The 27,523-nt window shown below is 39.5% G+C and overlaps 1 protein-coding gene across 2 annotated transcripts in view; it reads right to left on the minus strand.

The window, feature by feature from the left end:
- The window catches only part of atp8a2 (ATPase phospholipid transporting 8A2), a 104,492-nt gene that overhangs the window by 68,196 nt on the left and 8,773 nt on the right, over positions 1–27,523 (minus strand). Inside the window, exons 1-4 of one of the 2 annotated variants that reach the window (XM_036558189.1) lie at positions 11,899–12,399; positions 10,860–11,004; positions 3,204–3,303; positions 474–572 (exon numbers count right to left, since the gene is read on the minus strand). In XM_036558189.1, the coding sequence (XP_036414082.1) occupies positions 474–572; positions 3,204–3,303; positions 10,860–10,960 (300 nt within the window). In that variant the 5' untranslated portion in view covers positions 10,961–11,004; positions 11,899–12,399. Of the gene's footprint in view, positions 1–473; positions 573–3,203; positions 3,304–10,859; positions 11,005–11,898; positions 12,400–27,523 lie in introns of those variants that run through there. The other variant, XM_036558187.1, reaches the window with a different exon arrangement.

The following is a 27,523-nucleotide window of genomic DNA, read 5'->3' on the forward strand; positions in this document are numbered from 1 at the left end:
TTAGAAAGTCCTGTAATGCTCACTTTATATCAGTAGTGTTGAACTTTTTTTTATGTTGAGTAATTTAGTGCATTTGTCTGTATAAAAATGATTAAGCTCTTACAAACTACAATTCTGCACCGAAGCTCCATAGGACCAACTCATTTTGTCCCACTCACACCCTCTAGCCTCAGACAAACCCAGAAGACATTACTGAGTGGCAATTTTTCTCATTAAAAGTTTTCTGACTACACTACCAGAGCCGTTCTACATTCCAAAAAAGTGATCTACACGCTACGGCACTGGTCCTAGCTAGGAGTTAGACAGGTTATCTACACGCATTTTTCCCAAAGCTCAGATAAATTCCAACTAAGGGCACAATTCATGCTTTAAGGCCTAAATTTCTCCACATTTTTCCACTTCCGCCTCACAAAAGGTCCAGTCAACAAGCCGTTTCAGCAGTACCCCAGCCACCAGAGAGTGCTCTTACTCACATAGTCCTCAATTATCTCCTTGATTCCAGCCACAGTCAGGATGAAGATGAGTGGCACCAGGGTGGTGTAGCGACCCGTCGGAGAGACGTCCGGGATTTGCTGCAGGTGAACACAGAGACCTAGACTGAAATTTCTGCATTCCTCTTTATTTAAATGCTCTTAAGAAGCCACTCTTACATTCTAACCCCAAGCAAATAAATAAAGCAAAAGGGTCAGATCAAAAGACCTTATCGAAATACAGCTTTCATCTAGCTGGGGTCCATTCTGGTTAATGCACCGCGGGTCTTAGAGGCCACTTGGCAAGCGCAGTAGAACATTAGAACAGGCTCTTTCATCTGTGATCAATGAGAAAGGTGGGAGTGATACAGGACAAGTCATCCTGTAGTGGATTTCTCTTTACTAGAAGAGAATAAAGAACCGTTTCTGGGAAAGATTTTGGGCTAATCTCAGAATGGACTTCAGCGCTTCCCATGCTGTTTAGCTGAAAGGGAGCAGTTGTGAAGTTTGTGACGTAAAGATGCAACATTAATTCTGGATTTACACTCAGTTTCAAGAAAAGAGGTCTCCCTTTTATTATATCAGCTTTTCCACAAATGCTGAACAGGTGCACGACTATGCAACAGGTCACACATAAAAGCCTTTTGCATTATTTAATCATCATCTTGTGTGGCGCATGTAGCAGTTACCCTGTAGTTTGACATTATAATAGTTTGTCTTTTGTTGCTTAATATAGTCACTTTATTAGAAACCCCTCCCTTGTGTCTCCACCAGAGGTTGTAGACCATCTTTTGATGCTCAGTTTGTGTTAGCCATCCTCATTCATTCATGAGTGGTCAGTTCCTGACCACAGCGCTGCTCTTGGCAAAGTGATTGACCACTCTCACACCATCATCACACACACTACCTTGCATTGTTATTGCTGTGTGTGCATGTCAGAATGATCTATCACCCAAATAATATCTGGCCAACAGTGCTCCTCTGGCCAGAAGCTGACCACTGATGAACGAGGGAGTGGGTACCTGCCCTTACAAAAAAGAAGTTTATTTAAGTGTGTTATTAGTATACTTCATTTAAACTAAAAATAAGTGAGCATGCTTTCAGTTTACCTTTTATGTACTAATCAGAGATATATTAAACAAAATTATACTTAAGTAAACTTGGCTTATACTGGCAAGTATACAGAAAAGTTTAAGTATGTTTGGCTTAAACCTGTACTTATACTTGCATATGCATTTACTTGTATATACTCATGGCCTGTACTTTCATGAACTAAAAGTAGGATAGAAGTATTTAATAAGTAAACTAATAATACATCTATAAGTTCACTTTTAGTAGTTTACAGTACGGGTTGCACAGACTAGCTGACTTGTCAACTTCACTAGTCAGTGATGCCGCTTTAAGCTTGATGTCAACTAGTTGCTGATCGCCTGAATATGACTATAACACAACGTGGACGCCTAGGAAAAGACAATAGGTGAGGAGCCTGGTGTTTTCAGGGTCCGTATCTCTGGTTCCCTGAAGGCTAGCAAGGCAATCCAGGGCTTTTTTGGAAAGGACATGTCACCACTGACCTCTGGAGTCTGGCTTCGTCACAAATTTTTAAAGTCGGATTTTTAAAGTTGCTTGTTGCAAAGCATTTCCTTCTCCTCTGGCTTTATTCATCACATCATTGGTAATTAGTCCCTGTTGACTCGACTTTCATCACATACCTGTCGACTTGTTGTGCAACCCCTAGTTCACAATATAACTGCAGTACAAAATAATACTATAAACTAGTTGTGTACTCAAAGTTTACTACTCTTTCACCTATACTTTAAAGTATACTGTCATAAACTAAAAAGTGGGCTAGAAGTATATAACTAGTACCTGTAAGTTCACTTAAAGTGTAGTTCATACTATAGTTGCAGTACAAAATAACTGTAAACTATTAAATGTAAACTAGTTGTGTACTTAAAGTTGACTACTCTTACATCTAAAGTACACTTAAGAGTAAACTTTTACAAACTAAAAAGTGGGCCAATTTGGTCTGAAAAAGTTTCGAAATAGTACACTTACAAGTATACTACTAGTACACTGGTATTAGTATACTTATTACATAAAGTATGCTCAGGAAATGCACTTGAACTTTACTTAAATTTATTTAATACAATTAACTTTAAGTACACTTTTTTAGGGGCTGACAGTTATACACTTTTACAGCATCCAGAAAAACTATATTTAACAGAAAATTATACAGAAGCTTCAATAAATAAATACAATATAAATTTTCCATATTTAGCATGTCAAATCTTTGCTTTTATTACAGCTTCCATTCTACTTGGGAGACTTTCTTTCAGTTTTTCAAAGAAATGTGCAGGGTTATTTTTCTATATTCTCCTACTCTCTCAAAGATGAAAGCTTTAAGTTCTGTTTATCTGGTGGAGACAGTTTTGGGGGTCTACCAGGTCTTGCACACTTGTTTGGAGTCCCATTTTCTCTGCAGCTTTTTCATATTTTTTTGAACTACAGTTTTGGAAACTCCAGTGTTTTCACTATTTTCTCCTTCCGTATGCAGTGAATTATCTCATATCTAATCTTCTCAGGAATTCCTCCTTAAAAATGAATGTAATGACTATTTTGACTGGTACTGTATTTCTTGGTAGGGATTTCCAACAAAGTGAATAGTGAATGTATGTAAGTCTTCAGAAGTAAAGTTGGGACAGGGTCCTTACTGTACTTTGTGTACTGTACCTGCATTAGGGCGATAAAGAGGAAGAAAGCGTTGGCGGCTCGCCGAATCTGCTCGTACAGGAAGCGAGGCAGGAAGGTGAGGATGCCGTACTTTGTTGTGCTGTGAAAATATAAGACAGATCTTGTAAGCATCGATCTTAATATAAAAACACCCCATTTTCCAAATCATATTACTGACTCTTCTGAATTGCTGGTAAAATTGCTCTGAATATTTTCCAATGGCATTTAAATACCAGTTTTTATGAACTGCATACAACAATAACATTTCACATTCAAATGTCAACGCTACTCCAAAGGTGGACATAATGGAACCTAAGTCAATAAAACGTGAAGTGCTCTTTTAGTCATTGGCAATTACAAAAATAAAAAGTCATTAAAGCTGGCCTTATTCTGGGCATCTTAAAAGCAGAGCAGATCTAAATATAGCCGCTGTTCACTGAAGTAGCGCTGCGAGCTCAATTTAGGATCAATCCCACTTCAGGTTGCTCTGAAAAGCCTCTGCGTGTGTTTTGGTGGCGTCCACCCACTCTCACAAACCCCCTGACATCACTGCTCTGTCCATGGCTCCAAATTTAGTGCTGGAGTCCAAAAGTACAAGCTTGGACCTTGGCAGCCTCTACCTGTCAGTCACTCAGGTCTATTGAACATCACTGAGTGGGCCTTAAATAGATGATAAGCAACAGTAAGTGTTTTCCAGGCATTACAAATAGCTGTTAAAGACACTAAATATAAACCCAAATGTCTGAAAATTCTGCTTTTCTCTCAAGGCTGTCCATCTGTCGATCTAAAAACAGAACGAGTGCCTTAAAGTGCAAAAAAGGGGAAAAAAGGGCAGCGACTGTGGTCAGGTCTTTGGGTGGAACAGAATCAAACACTCATTACAACAACTCTTAGGGCCTTCCAGGCCTTCAGAGAAGGTATAATGACTTCTGTGAAATAAAAAAAAAACTACATGTCTGTCATTTTTAGTTTACTTTACACTCATTTCACTGTTAAGTTCTGGTTGGCAAGAAAAGGTTAAACTCTTCAAACGCCCAATGGAAAATTCTCTGTGGTATCTAGCTTGATATAGCCAAGTGAGCTCTACCATTGGTTAGGACTTCAGGAGCTGAACTGAAGGCCTACTATGTCAGAGTAACCACTAGCATAATTAGGAACTGAAAGTGGAGTCAGTCAATCATATTGAGATTTTTAGTGGGTGGAAATTTTAATTTTGAGATAAAAATCATCACTATAGGTTTTCTAGAAGCCCCAGAAATGTCTCTGTCTGCGAATATGAGCCATAGTCTAATCGGGTTTAGTCTGCCAATAGTTGGTAGAAACGGAAAACAGCAGCAACTCTATGCCAGAGCTCTTCACTGACCTGAGTCACTGTAAAATCGCTACACACACAGTAAAATATATGTTAATGTCTGTTACAAACATCAAACAAGCCACAGAATGCCTTTTACAAATGTCAAATGTCAGTGTTTAATCTAGGAAGGCCAAAAAATGTTAATGTGCATTGCTGTCAGGTTAGTGCTAACAGAGTACTAGAATCCCATAGTGGTGCTAGCAATAAATAGCATTGCTGTAAAGGCGTTTATTTCCTAATCTTTGACAGGGGTTTTACATGTATTGTCCAAACTGAAGGCCTAACTCTAATAGTAACGGCTCACCACTGCACTATACGCTGTCAGTTATAAGGAACTGCTTGGATGCACATCTCAGTGATGTGTAGATGTTTTAAGCAGTAGGCCAGCAAAGAAAACTACAATACCCATCAGGCCCTGTGTCAAAAAGCAACTAAAGGTGTAAAAATGTACCAGTACACTTGTTTTTAAATGTTAGAATTGACTGGAATTTATTACTATAATTTTCAAATTCTGAACTCACATTAATTCTCAGGCTATTTTCAAATTTACACATTGTAAAAATTGTAAAAAAAAAAAAATCAACAATAATAAAAAGGAAAATAAAGCAGTAAACAGAGAAAGAGATTTACACCCCTACTTCAAAAAATTGATCCCTTCTGTTCACTTTAAAAAGACAAAACATAACACAAAACCAGGCAGCACTTCCTCTATCTGGTTGATGCATGTAGCTAACAGTGACATGGTTGCTAGGGACTTTGTATTGGTTGTATAGGAAGGATAGGTTCTGTCCTCAATAGCCAAAGCGTCCAGTCTTATCTGCAGAGGGTCAGCATGTGGCCGAGGTATTTATTTCAACCTGGAGCTGGAGCACCTAATTCACATTTCGAGCACCTAATTCAACTGCTTGAAGAATGGATAATGAATAATGGTTCAAAAAAATAACACAACTTCCAGATTATGATTACTTTACAGTGGTAGTGATAGGAACCAGGGGTTGTAATGTCTACAACACAATTATAGCAATTTTTTGTAGCTCAACACTGAATGACCAGGGAAACTACAAGTGTCTTCTGAGATTGTTTATGTAATGTCAATGTTGATGATGGTAAAACAGAGGTAAATCTGAGAAAAATATATGTTTTCGTTGGGGACTATAACACCTCGCACGTACCTCTTTGCCATTAACAAGCTTTTAAAAATACATTTTAGGCCAAAACTTTTTTAAATGCATCATAAAACAATGTCTCGGGCATCAGGCAGCATATTTGTCACTGTTTTAACGTAAACGCTTTCGGTGAGGTCGTTTTTAGGCCTCTTGCAATCTTGTTTAGGCATTAGAGATTTTCAGATGTTCGGTTCCTATCACCACCACTGTAAACGGTTCTGACTCAGAAAGTCAGATTATGTAGAGGTTTTTGTTTTGGAGATGTAAAATCTATTATTTTAATCATGTTTTAATCACATTTTTACTTCCATCCTCCTTTACTTTTTACACTTTAATTTGAATTATCTTTGTATTTTCTCATTTGTAAAGCACTCTAAAGTGAGCAGTGTATGAAAGGTGCTATATAAAAAACTTGCCTTGCTTAAAGTTTCCTTACAACTGCAACAAAATACACTTTCGGGCGTATTTATGTGTTACTGAAGTAAGTATGTGTGTCTGTTTCTTCTCTCTGTAAACAGGATACAATATCACTCCCTCTGCCACCCCACACACACACAGAGTTCACAGAGTAACACACGCCGCACCCGACACAACGACATCAAACACCCACTCAGGGCTGACCTGGAAGTGCACCAGGCCAGGTCTGATGTCACACAGCAGGTTGATTTTCATGCCACCCTGTTCTTTAGGTCACATATCCCAGCACTACCATACAGCTTCAGTTCAGTTACTACAGCTGCCACTGTAATGACCATCAGTCCTGCATAACTGCCAGTATGATAACAATAATGCCTCATGCTGAGTGAGCCGCTACAGTTACGCTATGATTGACAACCGGCCGTTCTGCACAAACGCAGTGGAAGCAGAAACCGGGTTGTGAATAAAACATGCAGGAAGATAAAGGAGGCGGAGTGTGCTTTGAATAAGCAACCCTTTAATCTCCCACAGATCACTTTCCACTCGTCTAGCAAGGACACAGGCGATGATTGACAAGCAGAGGAACGGGAACCCACCAGGAATCAGAGTGCAGCTACGCCTCCAAACACCACCAGCCAATCACAGGGCAGAACAGGCCTTCCACACACCCACCATAATCTTGTTTCAGGAGCCAAAATAGAACCTTTTAGAGCAAAATCCAATATTGAGGCTGAACTGCCAGATCAATGATGTGTGTGTATGTGTGTGTGTGTGTGTGTGTGTGTGTGTGCGTGTGTGTGTGGGAAATGTTCCGTGTGAAACAGAGCACTGAGAAGCTAAAAGCTGGCATTTTCCTCTACTAATATGAAAACTGAACTAGGATCAAACACACACAGGTTTGTTTTTATGCAATGTCAGGACATGGGGTCACGTATATGTAACTACCTATACAGATATACAGAAAATAGGACCTCTAACAACCATGCAAGACCTGGTAGACCACCAAAACTGTCCCCATCAGACAAACCGTAAGGAGAAAAGGAGAAAATCAAGCCCCTTTTTTACTTCAGATCTGTTTCTGTCCATTCTTCCACTATGAGAAGATAACTCTGTGCTACGGGTCTGAAAGGATGTGTTCAGTCATATAGTCATATGTAAAAGTTTGAAAATCCCCAGTCGAGTTACCTGTTTTGCTGATTTTCGAGTTGAATATTAACTTACAGCATACTTACCAGTAACAAGGAACTTGAGTATGGAAATTTACTGCACATTTTATTGCACAATTTCTATGTATTTGCTGAGTTTAACATATTGGAAAAAAATAAACCTACAATATAAATTTTGCACAGACCAAAGTTTTATTTTTTCCAATATGTTAAGATCAGCTAACAGCAATTATGCACTGAAATTGGGCTGGACTGTGTTTTCCTTAGAACATGTGTTTACTTCTTTCACAAAATATGTAATTTGACGAGGGGCACCGAAACCTTTGCATATGGCTGAACTCTGGAGGTGTGAAAAAAACATTCTTGCAGATTTCTTTGAAAAACTGAAAGCAAGCCTCCTAAAAAGAATGGAAACTGTAATAAAGGCACTTGTACTTGACGGCCGTTTTGACAGGAAATTAAATAAATTAACAGACTGTAGACCGTCTGTTGCTGCCCACTATATAAGATACCCCCTATCCCATTTATCAGTGGTCAGTACTGAAACATTTTGATATTGTATTGTGTAGTTGAGGCTTCTGTGTAATTTTCTGTTAAATATATTTCTGCCTTTTTCTGATGCTGACAAATGCATAATGTGTACTTAATGGCCATTTTGACTGGAAATTAAATAAACAAAGGGTGGCCTCTGACTTCTGCACAGTACTATATATGTAAGTATCTATATGTAATAAGAATGGACTTTTTTTTTTTGGTTCGTTCGGTTTTAAAAAAAACTTTTCTCTGCTTTACTCTAGTTTTCAAGAGGTCAGGACCTAAAACTGCACAAACACAAACACAAATACCAGTTAAACTCTCTGCAGTCTGAAATGTCATTTCTTTATCAGCCTTTCTAATGACTTTAAAAGACTCAATGGCGTACTTGTTCTCACACATCAGCTGAACTCTGACCTCAGAGATCCTTCAGAAAAGCCTCAACAGCCTTAACAGCTTAAAAGAGCCTCAGTTTATTTATTATTACCTACATGGACATCAGCAAAGGATCCTACAGTTCTTATAAACCACTTAAAGCACAACAGACTCAAATGGTGTGTCCGACTCAACGCCTCATTTATTCTGCCCTTGTTTATTCTATTATATGAACACAACAATATATCAAGCAGCATCAAGCTTATCTAATGATTCCTAACAGGTTCAACCTGATCCTCATGTTATGCTGTATACGCACATACTCAGCCTATCTAAACGGACCGACCCTTGAACAAATGAAGCAAACAGACAGAGCTCCGGGAACAGACAGGGAGAGAAAGCCAGGAGGAATAAAACGAGTGGCTGAGAGAGATGCGTTTGCAAATGTCGCTTCTTGTAAAATATATTCCATTAGCCCCATTAACCCACGTAACACAGAGACTTCCTGTGTTGAATAAGAGAAGCATAAGCACCGCTAACAACTTTATCTGAGCATTAACTGAGCATCAGCTGTTTAAAATGCTTAAAACAATCTCTGCAACGTGGGAAAGAGAGGGAGAAAAAAAACGGCCGATTCCCTACACGCTCCGAGAGAGCTGAAAGTCCGAAAATGTGCTTAATCAAGAAAATGCACTTAATCCCGTTAGACTAACATCACCTCCTTCACCTTGTTCGGTCACCCGACGCTCACAGATCACTGTAACTACTTCTAATTCAACACCGCTCTGAACATTTACATTTTACTAAAGAGAGTGTATAGTACAGAAAGAGAAAAAACTATCTAAAGGGGACATCCACCTAATTTTTCAAAAGTTCAGCAGAATACAGAAGTCATTGAGAGTGGTTTGATGTGAAAAGGGTCTTGCTGACATTTCCTTATAGCAGCGGTGATAGGAACCAGGAGTTCACAATATCTACAATGCAAAAATACCATTTTACTTACAAGCTAAAATGACCAGTGAACCTACACCTGTCTTCTGAGCTTTTATATATAATTTTGATGAGTAAGAATTCTGAAAAACGTAAGTTTTCCTTGGGGACTATAGTGCGTTGTAGCACCCTGCATGTACCCCTTCACCGTGAATGTATTTAAAAAAAATTCATTTTAGGCCAAAACCTTCGCAAAACTATCGTGAAAATAAGGTCTCAGGCATCATTCAATGTATTTGTTACCACTGCATGTATCAGCTTTCCGTGAGGGATTAAACTCTTCAGACACCACCACTGTGAACAATTCTGACTCTGCAAGTTTCTCTAAAACGACACAGATCACAAACCATCATAAATAACTTTGTGTACACATGAATAATTATACAGAAAATTTGAAAAATAGCTGGTATTTCCCTTTAAAGCAGAGAAAAAACAACTGGTCTGTAATTATACACACACACACACACACATATATGTATGCAACTTCCTGTCCCAAATACTCTACCTAGAAGTCTTTATATTTTAAAAACAAACCCCAAACAGCCAGCACTGTACTCAGAAAGAAAGACTACTCTAAAGAAATCATACCCCAAACTCATTCTGAAACAGAAAGCAGGGAGAGAACAGCAAACGACAGCAATCATGTACCAAACGCTTGCGATGCTTAAACCTTAACTGCAAAGGCTTGTATGCACTTTAATTCTCGTAACTGCGTCACTTACATATCAGTTTCATAGTGGGTACTGAATAATCTGTGTTAGTTTCTGCACAATTTATAGCAGTTATTGGATAACAGCCTTTAAATTCCAAAACTGAATGAAAAGCATCAGTTTAGGGGTGTAATTCCTCACGTCTGTATCTTATGTAAAAGTCTGGGCTCCCTGGACAAATTACATTTTTTTTTCTAGATGACAAGAAGTTCAGACGTCCTCCACCGGGAACACACGTCTGCAAATTTTAATGCATGATTACTATTTGTTTGCTGAATTTAACCTACGTCGTAATTTGTTACATAAGTTGGGCACATGCCACACATTAAGTTTCATTTTTTTCAATATGTTAAACTAAGCACATATAGAGACATTGTGCACTGAAATTTGTGTTCCCTGCAGAGCAGTTGTTGTCAGGGACCCCCAGATGGTCCACATTTTTGCTCGGTCTCTGTTGGGAGTTGGGATTGAGCATAAATGTGGACTGTCTGGGGGGGCTCGGAAGACCGGACTGAGATAAAGAGGACTGTACTGACTTGTCAACAAAGCATCATAATTTTGACAGAGGCACCAAAACTTTTGCATATGACTTTAGATTTGTAATACTTCAGTCATTTTGCACTGTTTTATGTATCCACATGTTGAAAAAAGTGATATTTCAGCACCTACAGTGAAATAAGTGGTGCTGAATTTCCTTTATTTTGTACTTTATTTGTGTACATTGTTTCCACATGAATAATACATTAACACAGCTATTACCAAAAGTAAGCAAACTGTAAGACAAGATGATGGTGATGTAATATTCATTTTCATGTTTTATTCATGTGGAAATAATGCAACCATCTGAATCAAGTAAATTTAGCACAGTGCGGTTGCTGAATAAGAACACATTAACAGCATCAGTTAAGTGTACGAGGTTAAAGCGTCTCCATGTAAAAGCTCACCTGACATGATTGTCGCAGAATTTGGTGTTCTGAGTCCGGTTGAGGAGGACGGTTCGGGCTGTGGCATCGATGGGCTCCGTCTGGGATGTGGTCCCGGACATCTCATCGTCTGCCTTGCGGTAGCCGGTGGACGAGCAAGCGGGTCCTGAGAGAGAGAGAGAGAGAGAGAGAGAGAGAGAAAGAGAGAGGAGAGGACGGGTTGAGTAAGAGTGGAGCACAGAGACACGCCACTGAGGTGGCCACAACTTCTACTGTATGCTGATGTTAACTCCTCACGCCCCCTGCCTCCTCAAGCCCCTCCTTCTTCATCCCTCCATCCCCAACCCCCTTCTCCCTTTTCAATGGGCTCGAGGCCAAAGCTCCATCACCACCGCCCCTCTCGTGCTACACCCACGGGACCCCCATCATCCCCCCACCTCCAACTCTATAGAAAGTGCTGATTAGTACACAATAGGACCACAGTCATGGCAAGCTTTAGTGCTACCTCTGACTGGGGATATGTGGTTAATAATAATAATACTATTAATATTAATATTAATAATAATGTCTTTATTTAATAGAACCTTCAAAGTGGTTAAAAAATAAAATCAGTGCAATAAAATCATGCCAGAGATGAATAAAGTGATGAAAAAAATAAGTTTTGATAGAAAAATAAATAATGAGTGCAAAAACAGAAGGAAATGAAAAAAAAACAGAAAAATGTAATTTAATAAAATAAATAGAAGCAGAAAAAAATATACAAAAGCAAACAAACCAGTAACAAAATACAATAATGCGAGGACCATAAAGACAGATAGATAGGTAAACAAATAAATCAAACCAAAGTTCACTAATCAAGACAAACAGGATAAAAAGATGATAAAAAAAACAAATTAAAACATAAAAATAGAAATTAAACAAAATAAAAGTATAAATAAATAGACAAAAGCAGAAAAGCATAAAATAAACAATACAGATAAACGAAAATGTGCGTTAAAAAAAAAAATGCTCTTATTAAAGGAGCTCGCGCATTGGCGCATGTCCAGATCGAGCCCCACACCTGTATCCGAGACGCGCGCACACAAAAGCCTGCAGGAGCGGAGTCTTCGTGCGCGCTCAGCCGCGCGGGGCAGCGCGTAAACCGATCCGCCGAACGGACATTTTTCTTTCCATGCGCGATGAATAATGAAGGTGCGCGCGGTTTTGCCCAGCTGGCGCGAGGGTGCTGAAGGATGGATGGAGCGCGTTTACACACTCCTCCCTCTCTCTCCGTGTCTCTCTCTCTGTCTCTCTCTCAGGCCTCTCTAACACACTCTAACACACTCCAGGCTCCTGCTGCTGAGAGGAAGCCAAACCTAAAGCGCTCCGCCTCCCTGTCCTCAGTTTATCTCCGGAAACCTGGTGATGATGATGGCGGCTTTTTCCTCTCCTTTCTCTTTTCGCTGCTCCGTTGGTGTTTCGCGCCAGACAGCAGCCCGCCTTTCGCTCCTGTTCCAGCCTCAACTACACCGATTCCCGCAGAGCAAGAGGCTCCGCTCTTAAAGAGACAGGCGCCCTTAAAAACAGAGGTCTGAGTCCACACACGAGAACCCTGTCAACACTTCCTGATTTTTACTATTTGTTAAAGAAAAAAAATGAGTTCCAGACTTTACAAACGAGTAGTTATATATTTTATACTAGTCATATAGGATATGAGATAACTATACGTTGTAGCGTCCTGGACGCGAGGGAGGCGTGGCCATGCTGAACAGCCTCGCGCACAGGCTCATGGGAGGCGCTGGAGAGACTTTAAATGTTAGCTGTGTTCCAATTCAGGAGCTGCGTCCTTCGGAGGCCGAATTTGATGGATGATTGCGTCACAGTGGCGCGACTAGGCCGTCCCATTTCGAAGACTCCTTCGTACGCGGCCGAGAAATGTGTCCTTCTTTTCCATGGCAACGAAGGATTCAACGGGTGGATCCTTCGCCAGCCAACATATTTTGAGGTTCATTGCATGCCGGCAAGGATTCGAGAACATGGTGGCATCAGCAGAGGTGTGAACGGCAGCTGAGGAGACACTTTTAAATTTAAGGATTGGGTTTAAACCGAGTCGAATAGCTAACGATCCAAATGTTAAAAAAAAGCCAAAGTGGTCTGAAGCAAAACTTACGCTAATATTTCTTCTTAAAACCCACTTATGCAGTTTTTTAAAAAAGATTCTGACATTCACCAGTGTTTTCTTGGGTTTTGTTCTTAGGTAAGAACAGAATCTAAACACTCAAGAGCACAAAGGTGCGAACAGTTCTGCGGTTTAAGAACATGTCATTAATCTGACGTAGACTTTTTCTTAGGACCTTTCTCAAGAACAAATTTAAGAAAAAAGTTAGGAAGATATTGGTAAATGAGGCCTGGTCCTGGAGGCCCACTGCCCTGGATGTTTTTATGTTTAGTGACAACTAGTTTCCAGTCATAACAAAGTCAAAATGTTTAGCACAGACTGTATCTGGCATGCAATTCATGTGATATAACCACTCCTTGACTTGCTGCTGGCTATCTGTAGACATTAAATAATGAAACGAAACTGAAACCAGATTATCGGGCTTATATGTTTTCACTAGGTGCTCAGGGACCAGCTGACATAAGAACTGTTTTGGTAGAGCCGATGCTGTTATATTTAAAGCAATGGTGATTAGTGTGGTGATCGCTCCTGTGAAAATACAAGGTAATGCTTATGACCACAACAACAAAGGTATTATCTCACTCATCACTGAAGAATGCAGTCACATGTGCCTTTCTACCAGCTGAAACTCGCAGGGCACGAGCGTCTTCCTTACGTCAGACCACACACACACACACCCGGAGCCCACCAGCACTGTTTCACCTCTATCGCTGTATTCACTGCATGCACTGTTGGTACCTAACAGCCAAAAAATCTCATGCAGAACCTAATCACGATGTCTAGGTTGCTATTAGCGGCTGAGTGTAACCATGGCAACCACGCAGAAGCCCTTATCTTGTAAGGCAAAACCCTGCACACTGTAACATAGGGCAGTGCAGGTCAGTGAGTGCCCTGTAACTCCATTTTACTGGGGCCACGATTTATGATTCAGTTTCAATGTGACTCCAGACTGCACACCCCAATCCACTGGAGCCAATGTGCAGCAGATGGCTATCGAAGGAAACTATAATACATAACCAGGTCCTGCGTCATAAAATCAATACAGAAAGTGGAACAGATGAGAGGTGTGAAAACGCATCTGAAGGTGGCCAAATGCACTGACTTTCAAAGTCAGAATCATGCCCCAAACTATTACAACATTATTCAATAAAGTATATGGAAATTTTTGGCCAAAACAAAATTTCTAGGCTATTCTGAAATACAAGAATTGTTTTTAATGTCTATATTCCACTACTGAGTAAAGAGTTCCTCCAACCACAGACGTTTAAATGTAATCACACTGACTTGAATCATGGTGAAATTTGAGATATCATGAGTCACTGAATCATATTTTTAAAAATACAAATCATGGTGAAATTTGAAATTTCATGATGTATTAAATGATTTTCTAAACTGAATAAACTAAACTGAACGGTAAAAAAATCTGAAATGATGCACTAAATTGTTTTCTGATGAATCAAATTGTGGTGAAATTTGAGAATTTATAATGTACTGAATCATTTTCTAATGAATCAAATTAAATCACGCTAAAAACGGAAATGATGCACTGAATTGTTTCTCAAAGAATCAAAACCAATGGTGAAATTTTCAGATGATGCATTGAGTTGCTTTCGTAAGAATCAAATCAAATCAAGGTGAAATTCATGATTTCATGATGCATTGATTGGTTTCCTTAAGAATCAAATAATGGTGAATTTTAAGATTTCGTGATGTATTAAATGATTTTCTAATAAATTGAACTGAATCATAAAGAAATCTGAAATGACGCGCTGAATCATTTTCCGAGGAATCAAATTGTGGGGAAATTTGAGAATTTATGATGTACCGAATCATTTTCTAATGAGTCAAATTAAATCATGGTGAAATCTGAAACGATGCATGGAATTGTTTTCTTAAGAATCAAATCAAATGGTGAAATTTCAGATTATGCATTGAATTGTTTTCTTGAATAATCAAATCGATTCACAGTAAAATTTAAGATATCATGATAAAGTGAACTATCTCCTAAAGAATCAAATCAAATCCAAGTGAAATTGAGATTTCATGAAGCATTAAATAATTTCCTGAAGAATTTAATCTAATCATGGTGAAATTTGAGAAGTCATGATGTACTGAATCATTCGCTAAGGAATCAGTTCCAACCATGTTGAAATTTCAGATGATGCACTGAATCAATTCCTAAAGAATCGTCAGGTAATCCAATCAGTGAAAGTGCTTGATCTAAAGCAGGGTAAAGGAACAGTGCTGAATCACTTTAAGCTTTCATCTTGTGATCTCCAGCTTATCTCACACTCTGCTGTTCCCTCTCTCCCCTTACGCTGCTCCAGGACCCCTCTGTAGGTAATCAATAGAGACGGCTGTAGTGGACGACTCTAATTTGTGCAGAGACGGGTCGATACTTTACGGTTACTCATCGATGACGAGGCGCAGTGACATTAGTGAGTGATTAATGATGCAGAGGTGTGGGTTCAGCAACTTATCAACAGATTCAGTTGCAGGACACTGACAGAGCAGAAGGCATGCAAGAGCTACACATTATATGCCAACCTGGCAGAGCTTCAGCTATATAAACATTCACATTAACATTACAGTCTCTATTTTGTCCCATACAAAAATGCAATGCACTGAAAATACATTTACATATATTGTATTCTATTGACAACATATTGTAGTATAGTAAATTGAACGATATTTCATTATAATTGCTGTGGTAGCAAAACCTTGTATGTCTGACATGTAAACTCCACCGAGGAACAAAAAACATCCATAACTTTAAATTCTAATTTTGGACTACTTCTACTCATCCATTTGCCTGAAATTTTCACACACTGTAAAAGGCTCCAGATCCGCAAATTCACATTGTCAAAAATTGTTAGTATAAATTAAAGGGCCCACATTCTACATTTCTCTTGTTTTTTATTCTTTCCACTAAGGTCCAGTTATAATATGTGTGTGTCAAAAACATTTAAACCATTTTTTCCCAACCCCTCTTTATCCCTTACAATTATACAGGCTGTTTTTGTTACTATGCATTTAAGGCTGATAAGCTCCCTAGACAAAAAATTTGTCACCTTGCATGTTTAAGGTGGTAGTAACTTCAGGCTCCTGCAGATGGCCCTGCATGAGGATGATTGGGCTATAAATATCTGCGGTGTGCAATGAGATTCATAGATTGAGAAAAGGTGGTACAGTGCAGTGAATGTCTCGCTCGATGTGTGGACAATGAGTTACAAAGCAGATGTTAATGATTGGCAAAAAGGAGTGATTGTATTTGTATTTCAGAGGCCATAGTGTGAAGGAAGTAGCTGAATTTGCAGGTGTATCAAAGCGTACAGTCATACGGGTCTATCAGCAGTGGCAAAAATCCCAGTCTACAGGAAATTCTCATCAGAATTCTGGCCAAAAGATGAAGCCGACAGGCAGGGACTGCCGGCGTGTTTCACGGCTTGTGAATTAAAATTGCTTCGCTTCCAGGCAAGAATTGCTTCTAGAAGTCAATGCAGGTCCTTCACAACTAATTTCTGAAAGAATACTACGCAGGGAACTGCATACCATGCAAATGTGACTGAGCAGTTAGGAGCATTCACACATCTGGACTGTCGTGCAAAATCCCCAGATTTGAATCCTCCTGAAAATCTGTGGGACTACCTGGTATAACGAAAGACGCCAGGGAAACATCTACGAAATCTGGCCGAACCGCGCAATTCTTTGATGCAATAGTGGCTGAACACTGATGTTGCCTATATTCAGAATCTTGTCCAGTCCATGCCAAATCGAATCACAGCTGTTATTCGTGCTTGCGGAGGTATTACATGCTATTAGTTACATTTCAGTCACAGGTGACTAATATTTTGTCCGGTGGGCTTATATGTAAATGAGCTCTGTTTTAACTGGCTGCCTTGTGCAAGAAAAGAAGCAGTCCAGACTGAAACACTGCTTATAACTTCAATGTGAATGGGTGGAGCTAAACTGCTGTAGGCTGAATAGGTTTATATATGTAAATGCATTGTTTTTTTGTGACATCACAAAAATAATGATTGAAAATGGGCTTAGTTTCCATATATGGGTTGTATGAACTGTTGAGCGAATATTTCAAAACCAGTGTTTACATACTTCATCCATTACTTGTTTAAAAGTGAGGATATTTTTTTTCCATAGTAGCCCTTAAAAAAACTGGTATAAAATTTCTACTGGTCCATTTGTCATGAACTGTTCATCTACTGTTTTCAAAAGGTATTTTCAAAACCTAAAGTCATTACAATGTTTTCATAACAGTGATGAAACAGAAAAAAGGTAATGACTGAACCAATCATGATGAAATAAGTAGAGAAACAGAAACAGCAAATCAGAAGAAATATGTTGGCAGTAATTAGTAAACTCAGACTTAGAGAGGAGTCCTCTTGGGTGCCAGTGAAACTGCCTGATGTTTGCAGTGTGAAGTTTACCCTTGAGGACATCCCTGCATTCAACAACAGTTAAATAAGGGTGTGGCCTTAGGCTCCCAGCATGCACTGCAGCTCAAAAACAAACAGAAACATCTACGACTCAGAGCTGCCACAATGCAGCCTTTAACATCCTTTTATGAAAGCATCTTTCAGTGCAGCATTCAGCTGCTTTTCAATAGAATCTCTAGCTATAAAAAGGAACTGTGCTGGTATATTTTTGTTAGGAGATCTAAAAAAAAGTTAGATCTAAAAAAACATTAGATTAGATATGAAAAAATATATTATAGCAGCACTGTTACAATACAAATTTTAAAGGGACACTGACCAAAATGAAAAACTGAATGAGCACTAAATCTCTGGTAAACATGCCTCTTTGCCTCCTAAAGTGGTGCCACAAAAGTCTCCTGAGTGAGATTTTCTAGTATAAAGACCAGGAAAGCCCCCTTCTGATGACGTATTTTGAGGATTAGAGAAATTTTTGATAAACCATCAGCACTCTGGGGTTTATATATAAAGGTGGGCTGTATATTTGTTTCCACTAGCTGGCTGATACAGAAGGGGAATAATCAAATTACGAAATGAATAATCAAATTGTCGTGAGGTCAGATATTTTCACACACTCTTCCTCTTGTCACTGGGGTGGTACCCTCAAGAGTGCATCTCAGTACCTTTAGTCAGAGAACATTATTGTACCATAATCCATTGAAATGATATTTTCTAAGTTGTATTGACTCCACACACCCCATCTCGTCTCCAGGCTTTTTATTTTATTGTTCTGTTTAAAAATTTTAGGTTATGAAAAGGTACAAATACAGTGGTGTGACAAAGTGTTTGTCCCCTTCCTGATTTCTTATTCTTTTGCATGTTTGTCACACATAAATGTTTCAGATCACCAAACAAATTGAAATATTAGACAAAGATAACACAAGTAAACGCACAATGCAGTTTATAAATGAAGGTCTTTATTATTAAGGGAAAAAGAAATCCAAACCTACAGGGCCCTGTGTGAAAAAGTGATTGCCCCCTAAACCTGGTAAACTGGTTGGGCCACACTTAGCAGCAACAACTGCAATCAAGCGTTTGCGATAACTGGCAATGCGTCTTTTACAGCGCTGTGGAGGAATTGTGGCCACTCATCTTTGCAGAATTGTTGTAATTCAGCCACATTGGAGGGTTTCCGAGCATGAACCACCTTTTTAAGGTCATGCCACAGCATCTCAATCAGATTCAGGTCAGGACTTTGACTAGGCCACTCCAAAGTCTTAATTTTGTTTTTCTTAAGCCATTCAGAAGTAGACTTGCTGGTGTGTTTTAGATCATTGTCCTGCTGCAGAACCCAAGTGCGCTTCAGCTTGAGGTCACGAACAGATGGCCGGATTTTTGGTAGACAGCAGAATTCATGGTTCCATTTATGACAGCAAGTCTTCCAGGTCCTGAAGCAGCAAAACAGCCCCAGACCATCACACTACCACCACCATATTTTACTGTTGGTATGATGTTCCTTTTCTGAAATGATGTGTTACTTCTACGCCAGATGTAATGGGACATACACCTTCCAAAAAGTTCAACTTTTGTCTCGTCAGTCCACAGAGTATTCTCCCAAAAGTCTTGGGGATCATCAAGATGTTTTCTGGCAAAACTGAGACGAGCCTTTATGTTCCTTTTGCTCAGCAGTGGTTTTCGTCTTGGAACTCTGCCATGCAGGTCATTTTTGCCCAGTCTCTTTCTTATGGTGGAGTCATAAACACTGACCTTAACTGAGGCAAGTGAGGCCTGCAGTTCTTTGGATGTTGTTGTGGGGTCTTTTGTGACCTCTTGGATGAGTCGTTGCTGTGCTCTTGGGGTAATTTTGGTCGGCCGGCCACTCCTGGGAAGGTTCACCACTGTTCCATGTTTTCGCCATTTGTGGATAATGGCTCTCACTGTGGTTCGCAGGAGTCCCAAAGCTTTAGAAATGGCTTTATAACCTTTTCCAGCCTGATAGATCTCAATTACTTTGTTTCTCATTTGTTCCTGAATTTCTTTGGATCGCAGCAATGATGTCTAGCTTTTGAGGATCTTTTGGTCTACTTCACTTTGTCAGGCAGGTCCTATTTAAGTGATTTCTTGATTGAGAACAGGTGTGGCAGTAATCAGGCCTGGGTGTGGCTAGAGAAACTGAACTCAACTTTCCGAAGATGTGATAAACCACAGTTAATTTATGTTTTAATTGGGCAATCACTTTTTCACACAAAGCCCTGTAGATTTGGATTTCTTTTTCCCTTAATAATAAAGATCTTCATTTATAAACTGCATTTTGCGTTTACTTGTGTTATCTTTGTCTAATATTTCAATTTGTTTGGTGATCTGAAACATTTATGTGTGACAAACATGCAAAAGAATAAGAAATCAGGAAGGGGACAAACACTTTGTCACACCACTGTATGTACTTTTCACCTGTGATTAACTTATTTAAGGTTCACAATTGCACTTAGAACCTTTATTTCTAACAGTAAACTAATGTGTAGTATTGTCTTTCTCAAAATAAACCTGATTAGTCTTTAAACCCTTTAAACCAAGTGACCTATCTCGCTGCTAGGAAGCTTAATATACCTGTATGGGTTTGTTTCTACATCAATGGATTTCTTTATCAGGTAGGAGTGGATTCTCAAAGGTTGTGTGATGTATTTGCGTAAGACATACTGGGAATTGTAGTAAAAAGAACACTGATGGACAAAAACGCAAAACGGATACATTCTTGAATTCTGTATACAATCTTTCCAATCTAAAATGGATAACATCTTGAATTTTGTCAAAACAAATGAGGCTGAGGGATGAAATGCTGCACTATGTAATATCATATACCATTATAAATGACATTAAGCTATAGGTTGGAATGCCCCTTTTATATTTATTTTTCAATAAACGCTGTGGACTCAATACAATTAGATTTACACCAGAAAAATATTACTACTATCTGTCATACTGACCTACATTGGAGCAGTTTTCACTGGTCAATGTCAATCATCAGTGCAACGTTAAATGTTTAAGTACCCTAAGGGGATCCCTTGAATACACCAAACTAGCCAAAGCTCAGCATGACCCCGAGGGGATTCCACAGAACCCGAAACCACACAAAGATCAAAAACAGAGCGTTTCCGGCTGCTTGTTTAGTACATACCCCCCACTGGTCACTTCTGTCTGGCCCTGGACACTACACCTGACCTATAGCAATGTATAAGGTCAGTCAGGTCACAGCTTGGCCTCTGGCCCAACTTTCACTACTAAAAAGCAGGACATGCCTTTGAATAATGAATGGAGCAGGCCTGCATTATTCATTCAGACAGCGGCTGTGTAACGATGCACTCGTTCTTTCTCTGAGCTGCACTGCAGTTCATTTAGGAGGCCGTATCATTTCAGAGCGCTCGGCCGCTAGTGCTGCTACTAATTAGCCTGAGTGTAATCACGCTGTTCTCAAAGGCGTCGCATGGCAATATTAGTGTGGGATTTAAAGCTTCATCAACACAGCAGCCCTGGAGCCACATCAAAAACACAGTGAGGGAGGAAGGCTACATTAGCTTAGCCTTACAACAGCGATACAGATCGAAGCCAAAGCATAGCCACTGTAGCGTACGCTCACACACTGCTCATCAAAACTTGGGGCCACCTGGCCTTCTTTTAACACTTGAATTTTCATGCTGTTACTTTTTCATTAAGTATGAACAAGTTAGCGTTGCCCAAAGTACTGGAAGTTAAATACTTTCTCGATACTTTTAATACATTCGGTTCTTTAATTAGCTAAGCTAGCACCAGGTTGACAGAGCATTTTGCCTATATTTGAACAGTTTTGTATGTAAAAAATATTAATTCCAAAAAACATTAGGTGTCCAGACAGTGGTGAGAGTTTTTAACGTTTTTAATGAGCGTTGGTATCTGTAACAAAATAAAGATTTTGGTATCATGACCAGGGTTGTGTCCCAAACACTGCCACAAAAAATGGACTCCTTTTTAGGTGACAGCATTGGTGTTGACTAATTATTCAAAAAAGCAGCCGAGGGAAATCAGTTTCGTGTTGGATGAGTAACAGAGGTAACTGCCTCTTCAGATGAGCTAACAGAGCTAACCAGCGTCGCGCTGAATGCTGATTAGGAACCGTCATTTTCTATGCAAGGTATTTCCTCCTCAGTGGACGATGTGCTAACATGTCTGTCAGAGAAATGTATTTTTATTGTTTCTTAGCCTAGCTAACGTCAGCTAGTTAGCCTAGTTTGGTGCATCTGTGCTATCTCTGCCAGGCTCTAGCAACATAAGATACAAACAAAACTCGCATTTCACTGACTTGTTTTGACTGTCTTCCCTCGATGAATGTCATGAATATCAGAGTAGTGAATTCAGAGTATGGCACCTTAACCGGTTAACCATGTACTTGAGTACCCATGCACATCCCTAATCGTGACAACTCTTGAACGAATACGTGCAAAGCTTTTGTTAGCATTAAACAGCTATTTTCTAATACTTTGGGTGCAGCACTCAGGGACACGGAAGATGTGTTGAGCTGGGGGTGCTAAAATTTTAAAGTGTCAGCACTAAATATTTGGCTTATACACAATAGAACTTGTCCTACAAACTGATACGTTTTGTCGTGTATATTGCTCTCCCATATGTCACTGGAACCTCTGAATTATGAGGTTGTAAAGAGTCGTAATACTAATAGTGCTACATGCAAGCTTACGCTTCTGAGCATCAATTTCACATCACTAAGCTACACGAAAGTAAGGCTTGTCAAAATTTCCTACCATAGTGCAAATTTATAGGTAGCTCTGTACATAAAACCTCTAGGTAGGATTTTTTTTTAGTTTAAATCACCTTATTAAAGAAATACTACCAGTATTAAAACTATGAAGCTGAAGTCAGCTTCTTGTTCGAATTTTAAAGTTCCGCGTTAAATGGTGCAGCAGTTATTATAATGCCTCGGATGCCAGAATGTAACTGCTGCCGATTTAAGATGGAACAGAAAATCTGAACAAGAAGCTGGCGTATGTCCTTATCAGAAAATGTTACCAGCACTAAAAGAATAATTAGGATATTTTGATAGCCTAAATCACCTTATCAGAGGTAAGTAGTATTATTACATCTGTAGTCAATTAATGTTAAAAATACAACAAAACATTTAAAGAAACTGAGCTACTATGCTATACTAATGATAAGAGCATGCTCGGTTGGACTGCATGATGGGTAAGATAAATTGCTAGAACACAGGCTATTGCGGCCATATGTCTTTGTGGATTGTGCCGTTTTCAAGGATGACCAGAAGGGTATTAAAAGAGGTGAAAAATACTTTCAGTCTGGTCATGTTGAATAGTGTAGCCTGTGCAAGTCAGCTTGTAAGGCTAAGTTAGCACACTGCTAGTTTGCGTGGTTTTTAAGGAGGCTGCCAGTCTAATGACTGCCTGGAGTTTCTAACGTGGGCAATAGAGCACAACTTCGGTAGTCTATAGTCTGGGAACACATCAAAAATCACACTGAATAAAATGTATTCATAACATGGGACATAAGTACATTAGCTAATTTTTTAAAGTTTGCTAAGAGAAGCCAATCGGCTCTCCATAATGAAAATGAAGCATTACCTTAAATCTGGGAGGGCTGCAGCCCCCTCAGCACCTCCACTTCCAGTGTCCCCATTCAGCTTTGTATGCATCAAACTGTCTTCCTTGGTATGAAGAGCAGATTTTGCCTAAATAATGATCAACAGTTTCCTTTTCCAACTGTTAAATTCCAATTGTTAAATTGTTACGAATATTTGCATGTCTACTTGTATGATTTTTTTAAATAACTCAAAATGTTAGCAAAATAATCAAATCTGATCTAACTAAATAACTGAATTATTGTGAGGTCAGAGATTAACACATAAATTTTTATCTGTAGTAATGCTGTTCTCAAAAGAAATAAAATAAATTAGTCTTTAATATGTTAAATTATTGGAACACAGCAAGGAAAACAAGCTCGTTTATTAAAAAAAAACTAGAAAAGCTATGTGCCCCTAAATTTTTGACGGTCAGCGGGAAGGTTCATGTCCCGCTGATCCGTCCTGTTCTCTGACCGTAATTCCCTCCAGCATGTGGTCAGGCCACACTGTAGCTCAGGAAGCAGGTTACCTACGGATTGCCGTCTGGCCCTGGGCCCGCCCTCTCCGTGCCATGATGCTTCCGTTTCCAAACTGACCAGTGGGTCTCTGTTGCTGTGTGCGGACCCCGGGGTGTACCGGGCCAGGTCGCCGCGGAGATGGAGAGGGCGAGCGAGGAGAGAAAGCTTCTTACGCACACAGAGTGAGCAAGGCCCAAGTAATCCTCACCCTGTCAGCTCGGCAACTTCACCTGCGTCTAATCCTAACCCGGGCTAATCTCGCAAAACGCAGCTGCACACTCGCAGGCCCCAGCAAGCCAGCCACGAGGGACCCCATGCACCGCCCACCAGCCACTGTCATTAGGGGTGTAAATATGCATCAAGGTGGTGATTCAGCTGCATCAGTTTTATAATGTTAGAATCAATGATAATCAATTCAATAATACTCAATAGGACAAATCAGTGTTATGTCAGAGCAGAAAATTTATTTCCAGGAGGATAACAAAGGCTGCACCGCAGTGGTTGAAAGGGATTTTGCACTAAACCTGAGAGTTTTTGGAGAGTAGGTCTGCAAGTGATATAACACTGTATGACACATTTATAAAACCATGCATTTCTGTGGGGAAACTAGATTGTCACAAGTAGCATTTAGTTGTGGTTAGTATAGTATACTAGGGTTTGGTTTCCATGCTATAAAAATACAGTTGGCCCTACACAAAACGATTTTTAGCCTGATTTTAACCCTATTATGTCCTTTCTAGGGATTTTTTTACAGTCTTTTCACAAGCTGTTTTCCAGGTTGGAAGCAAGTGATGGTTGGATGACCTGCCAGTGTGAGATGGAAACAAGATCTTTGGCTATCTGATTGAGCTCCTGAGTGATAGTAGGGCTTTCGATACTTTCAAAATGTTTGATTTTTACGACTCAAAACATTCACGAGTCCTGCAGTGAAAGATGGTCAGTGATGTAACTGAACAAGTGATTCAGCAACTCTCTGCCATAGAGAGAGATAGTCTTAACTCAAGGTGCAGTCTGAATAGGTTTCCTACTGGTCTGGATTGCTAGCTATCACACTCTCCATTGCATTTATTTCTGAGAATATATATATGAGAGTGTCTTGGCTTGTAAGCTGCCTGGACCTTATTCAAAGTCCTCATAGGAAAGACTCAGCGGCCATCTTTGCCACACCACCGGGCAGTTATTTCCAGCCATACAAGAACAGACTCCTATCTCTCTGAATGGGGAGAAACCAAAATACTCAAAACAGAAGGTCAAAATACAGTTTTACAAACAAATTTGTAATCACTGGTAAAATCTAACAAAAAAACACATAAATAGTTTGTAGCGTTTGGCTTTTTCAGGCTGTTCTGGCTACTGCGCTTGTGCAGATCTTGACAATGAGGGAAGGCGGTTTTCCCTCTTGGCATAACCAGCAAGCTGACTGGTTCTTTTTCTTGAAGGGCAAGGCTTTCATCGTAAACAGACGCCATGTTGAGTGTTACAAGCTTTCCCATTCATATTTCAACCAGTGATCTGCCTCCTCTTTATAATATCTCTAGCTTATTAAAAAAGAATTACAAACTTGGATACTCTTGACATTAGCAGCCTCAAACACCACAAGATTTTACTATTTACCATCTACTAATATTTTGGTTTCAGTTTGTTCTGTATGTATTACCGCTACTAAAATGAGCTGCTTTCACGCTGACAGGAAAGTATATACCTTCCTGTGTACAAACATTAAGTACACACTAATTTTTTGACCAAAATAAAATTCTGGGTCTATTTTCCAGCATAGAAAACCTAGTGTGTTGTTTTTACTGTATTCCACAAAATCACAAATTAAATTGTGGTGCAATTGGAGATTTCATGATGCACTGAATCATTCTCTAAAGAATCATACTTGATAAAATCAAATCATCGTGTGGGCAGAGATTTACACCCCTAAACAGCCATGCAACCCTCTGCAGCTAGAGCCTCCATTTCTAACACACACACAGACATACAAATGAAAAGAACCTGTTGTTTGTTGTTTTGGAATGGCTGCATGCATTTTGGTGTGTCCCATCATGCATGCTGTTTATGTGTGCAGGTCAGAACATGTAATAGCACAAAATGCCCAGGGCAGTTAGAATATGTGAATAGAGCCAGTTGCTCTGTGTGTAAGTTAGAAAGTTTCTGTTAAAGCGGTAGTTGGACCAAAGATCAAATTTACACAGTTTTCCCCAACTGCAGTGGATTAGACAGACCTGTCTGGTGTCTGAAGTTTGCATCTTTGGTTCTGCACTGCAGCTACAAGGCTAATGTAGCTAACAAGTAATGGAAGCTAATAGCTAACAGGTTAGCATTGTGCAAACTGCATACCTACATTATCATACACTTCCCTTAAGCTGTGTTGAGTTAAGTAACCTCAAATAGACTTGCTAATGTGATGTCTGACACTATGATGCACTGTTTTCTATAAAAATGGATAAAAATGTCGCTTAGCTGAAAACAGTAGCAGCCATCTTAAAGTCTGAATTTTGTCTGTATTTTTGTTTGTTATTACAGAAAATAACAAACAAATGGTGCTGGACAGCACATAAACAAGTCTATTTGAGAATACTTAACATTTCAATATGGTTTGAGGCAAGAATGTGATGATCTAGTACGTATTTGCACAATGCTAACCTGGCCATTACTTGTTAGCTATATTAGCCTTGTAGTTCCAGTTCATTTCAGATAAGAGGAGAACTGTATGAATCTGATATTTGGCCAAATGATCACTTTAGCCTATCCATGCAGTGTGGCACTGAGGGCAAAAGAAGCAAAAGAGTAAATTAGTAAAGAGTAACAGCGTCATGCACCTAAAGGCTCCAAGCAGCAAGGAGAAGTAGAGGGTGGAGGGGTCCAGGCAGCAGCCTGCATCGGGCAGAGGGGTGGGTTTGGGGGGGACTCACTTTTCTCAAACCTGTCTGCCAGGCGGGAGCACATGTTGGAGCTCATGGGCTGGTCCTGCCGGCAGGGTGACTCCTGGCTAAGAGGGGTCAACACTAACTGCTCTGGAGGAGCCCGCAGGAGAGAACAACACACAAGACAGCAAGTCAGTGAAGCCACAGAGCAACAGATGGAGCTCTATGAGTATATGAGAATAGCAATATAGAAGTATATGAATATACAGTACAGCAGAGGTTCCTCATCCTGATTCTTGAATCTCTCTTGCACATTTCTCCAAAATGTATACTAACTTCTAATGCTAAGTGGAACATTTAGTATGTAGTATATTTATTAGCATCAAAGTTATATTCAAAAAACATGCACACTCAGAATCACTGCCTGTTTCAATCCTCATTTTAATATACCCTTGGCCCCTTGGGGGAATCCCAGATGCTGTCTTAAGGGCCGTTCCCTTACTTTTTTTGGGCTAACTGAAGTTTATGAGATTAGAAAAATGAGGGACTAGGTAAACAAATCAATTTCAGTAGCAAAACCTGCCCAGAAATCATTGATTCGGCTTTTCAAACCCCCTAAACATGGCGAACAAAGCTGTTTATAAAAATAGCAATAAAATACTATCAAACACTTAGTATTTCACAAACGATGACATTCAATTTGCTATGTGCACTCTGAGATTTATGTAGCAAACTGCTCTATCTATACATGACTTCATGACTTCATTTACTCTGATAGTTTGCTACTTAGCAAGCTAAAAGCTACACAGCTAGCAATGACAAAAAGAAAAGCACTACACCACATTTCTAAAGCAAAGCCTGCAGTCAGACCACAAAATTGTCCATAAAATGTATATATGTTATGTTTGGACTTCTCAAAACATGTTTTGGATTACAAAATGATGGCTAATTAGCCCACTGAAGCTAACCTAGCTGAGGGAGAGCGAGTTCCAACTGACAAATCTGCTCCTCACTGTCCTCTTCTATCCTTGTGCATTTCTAAGTGGTGAGTTGAGGTTGGTGACAGCATGTTCAAAAAATTGTCCTCTG

This window comes from Colossoma macropomum, unplaced genomic scaffold (genome assembly GCF_904425465.1).
Source record: "Colossoma macropomum unplaced genomic scaffold, Colossoma_macropomum, whole genome shotgun sequence".
Lineage (NCBI taxonomy): Eukaryota > Metazoa > Chordata > Actinopteri > Characiformes > Serrasalmidae > Colossoma > Colossoma macropomum.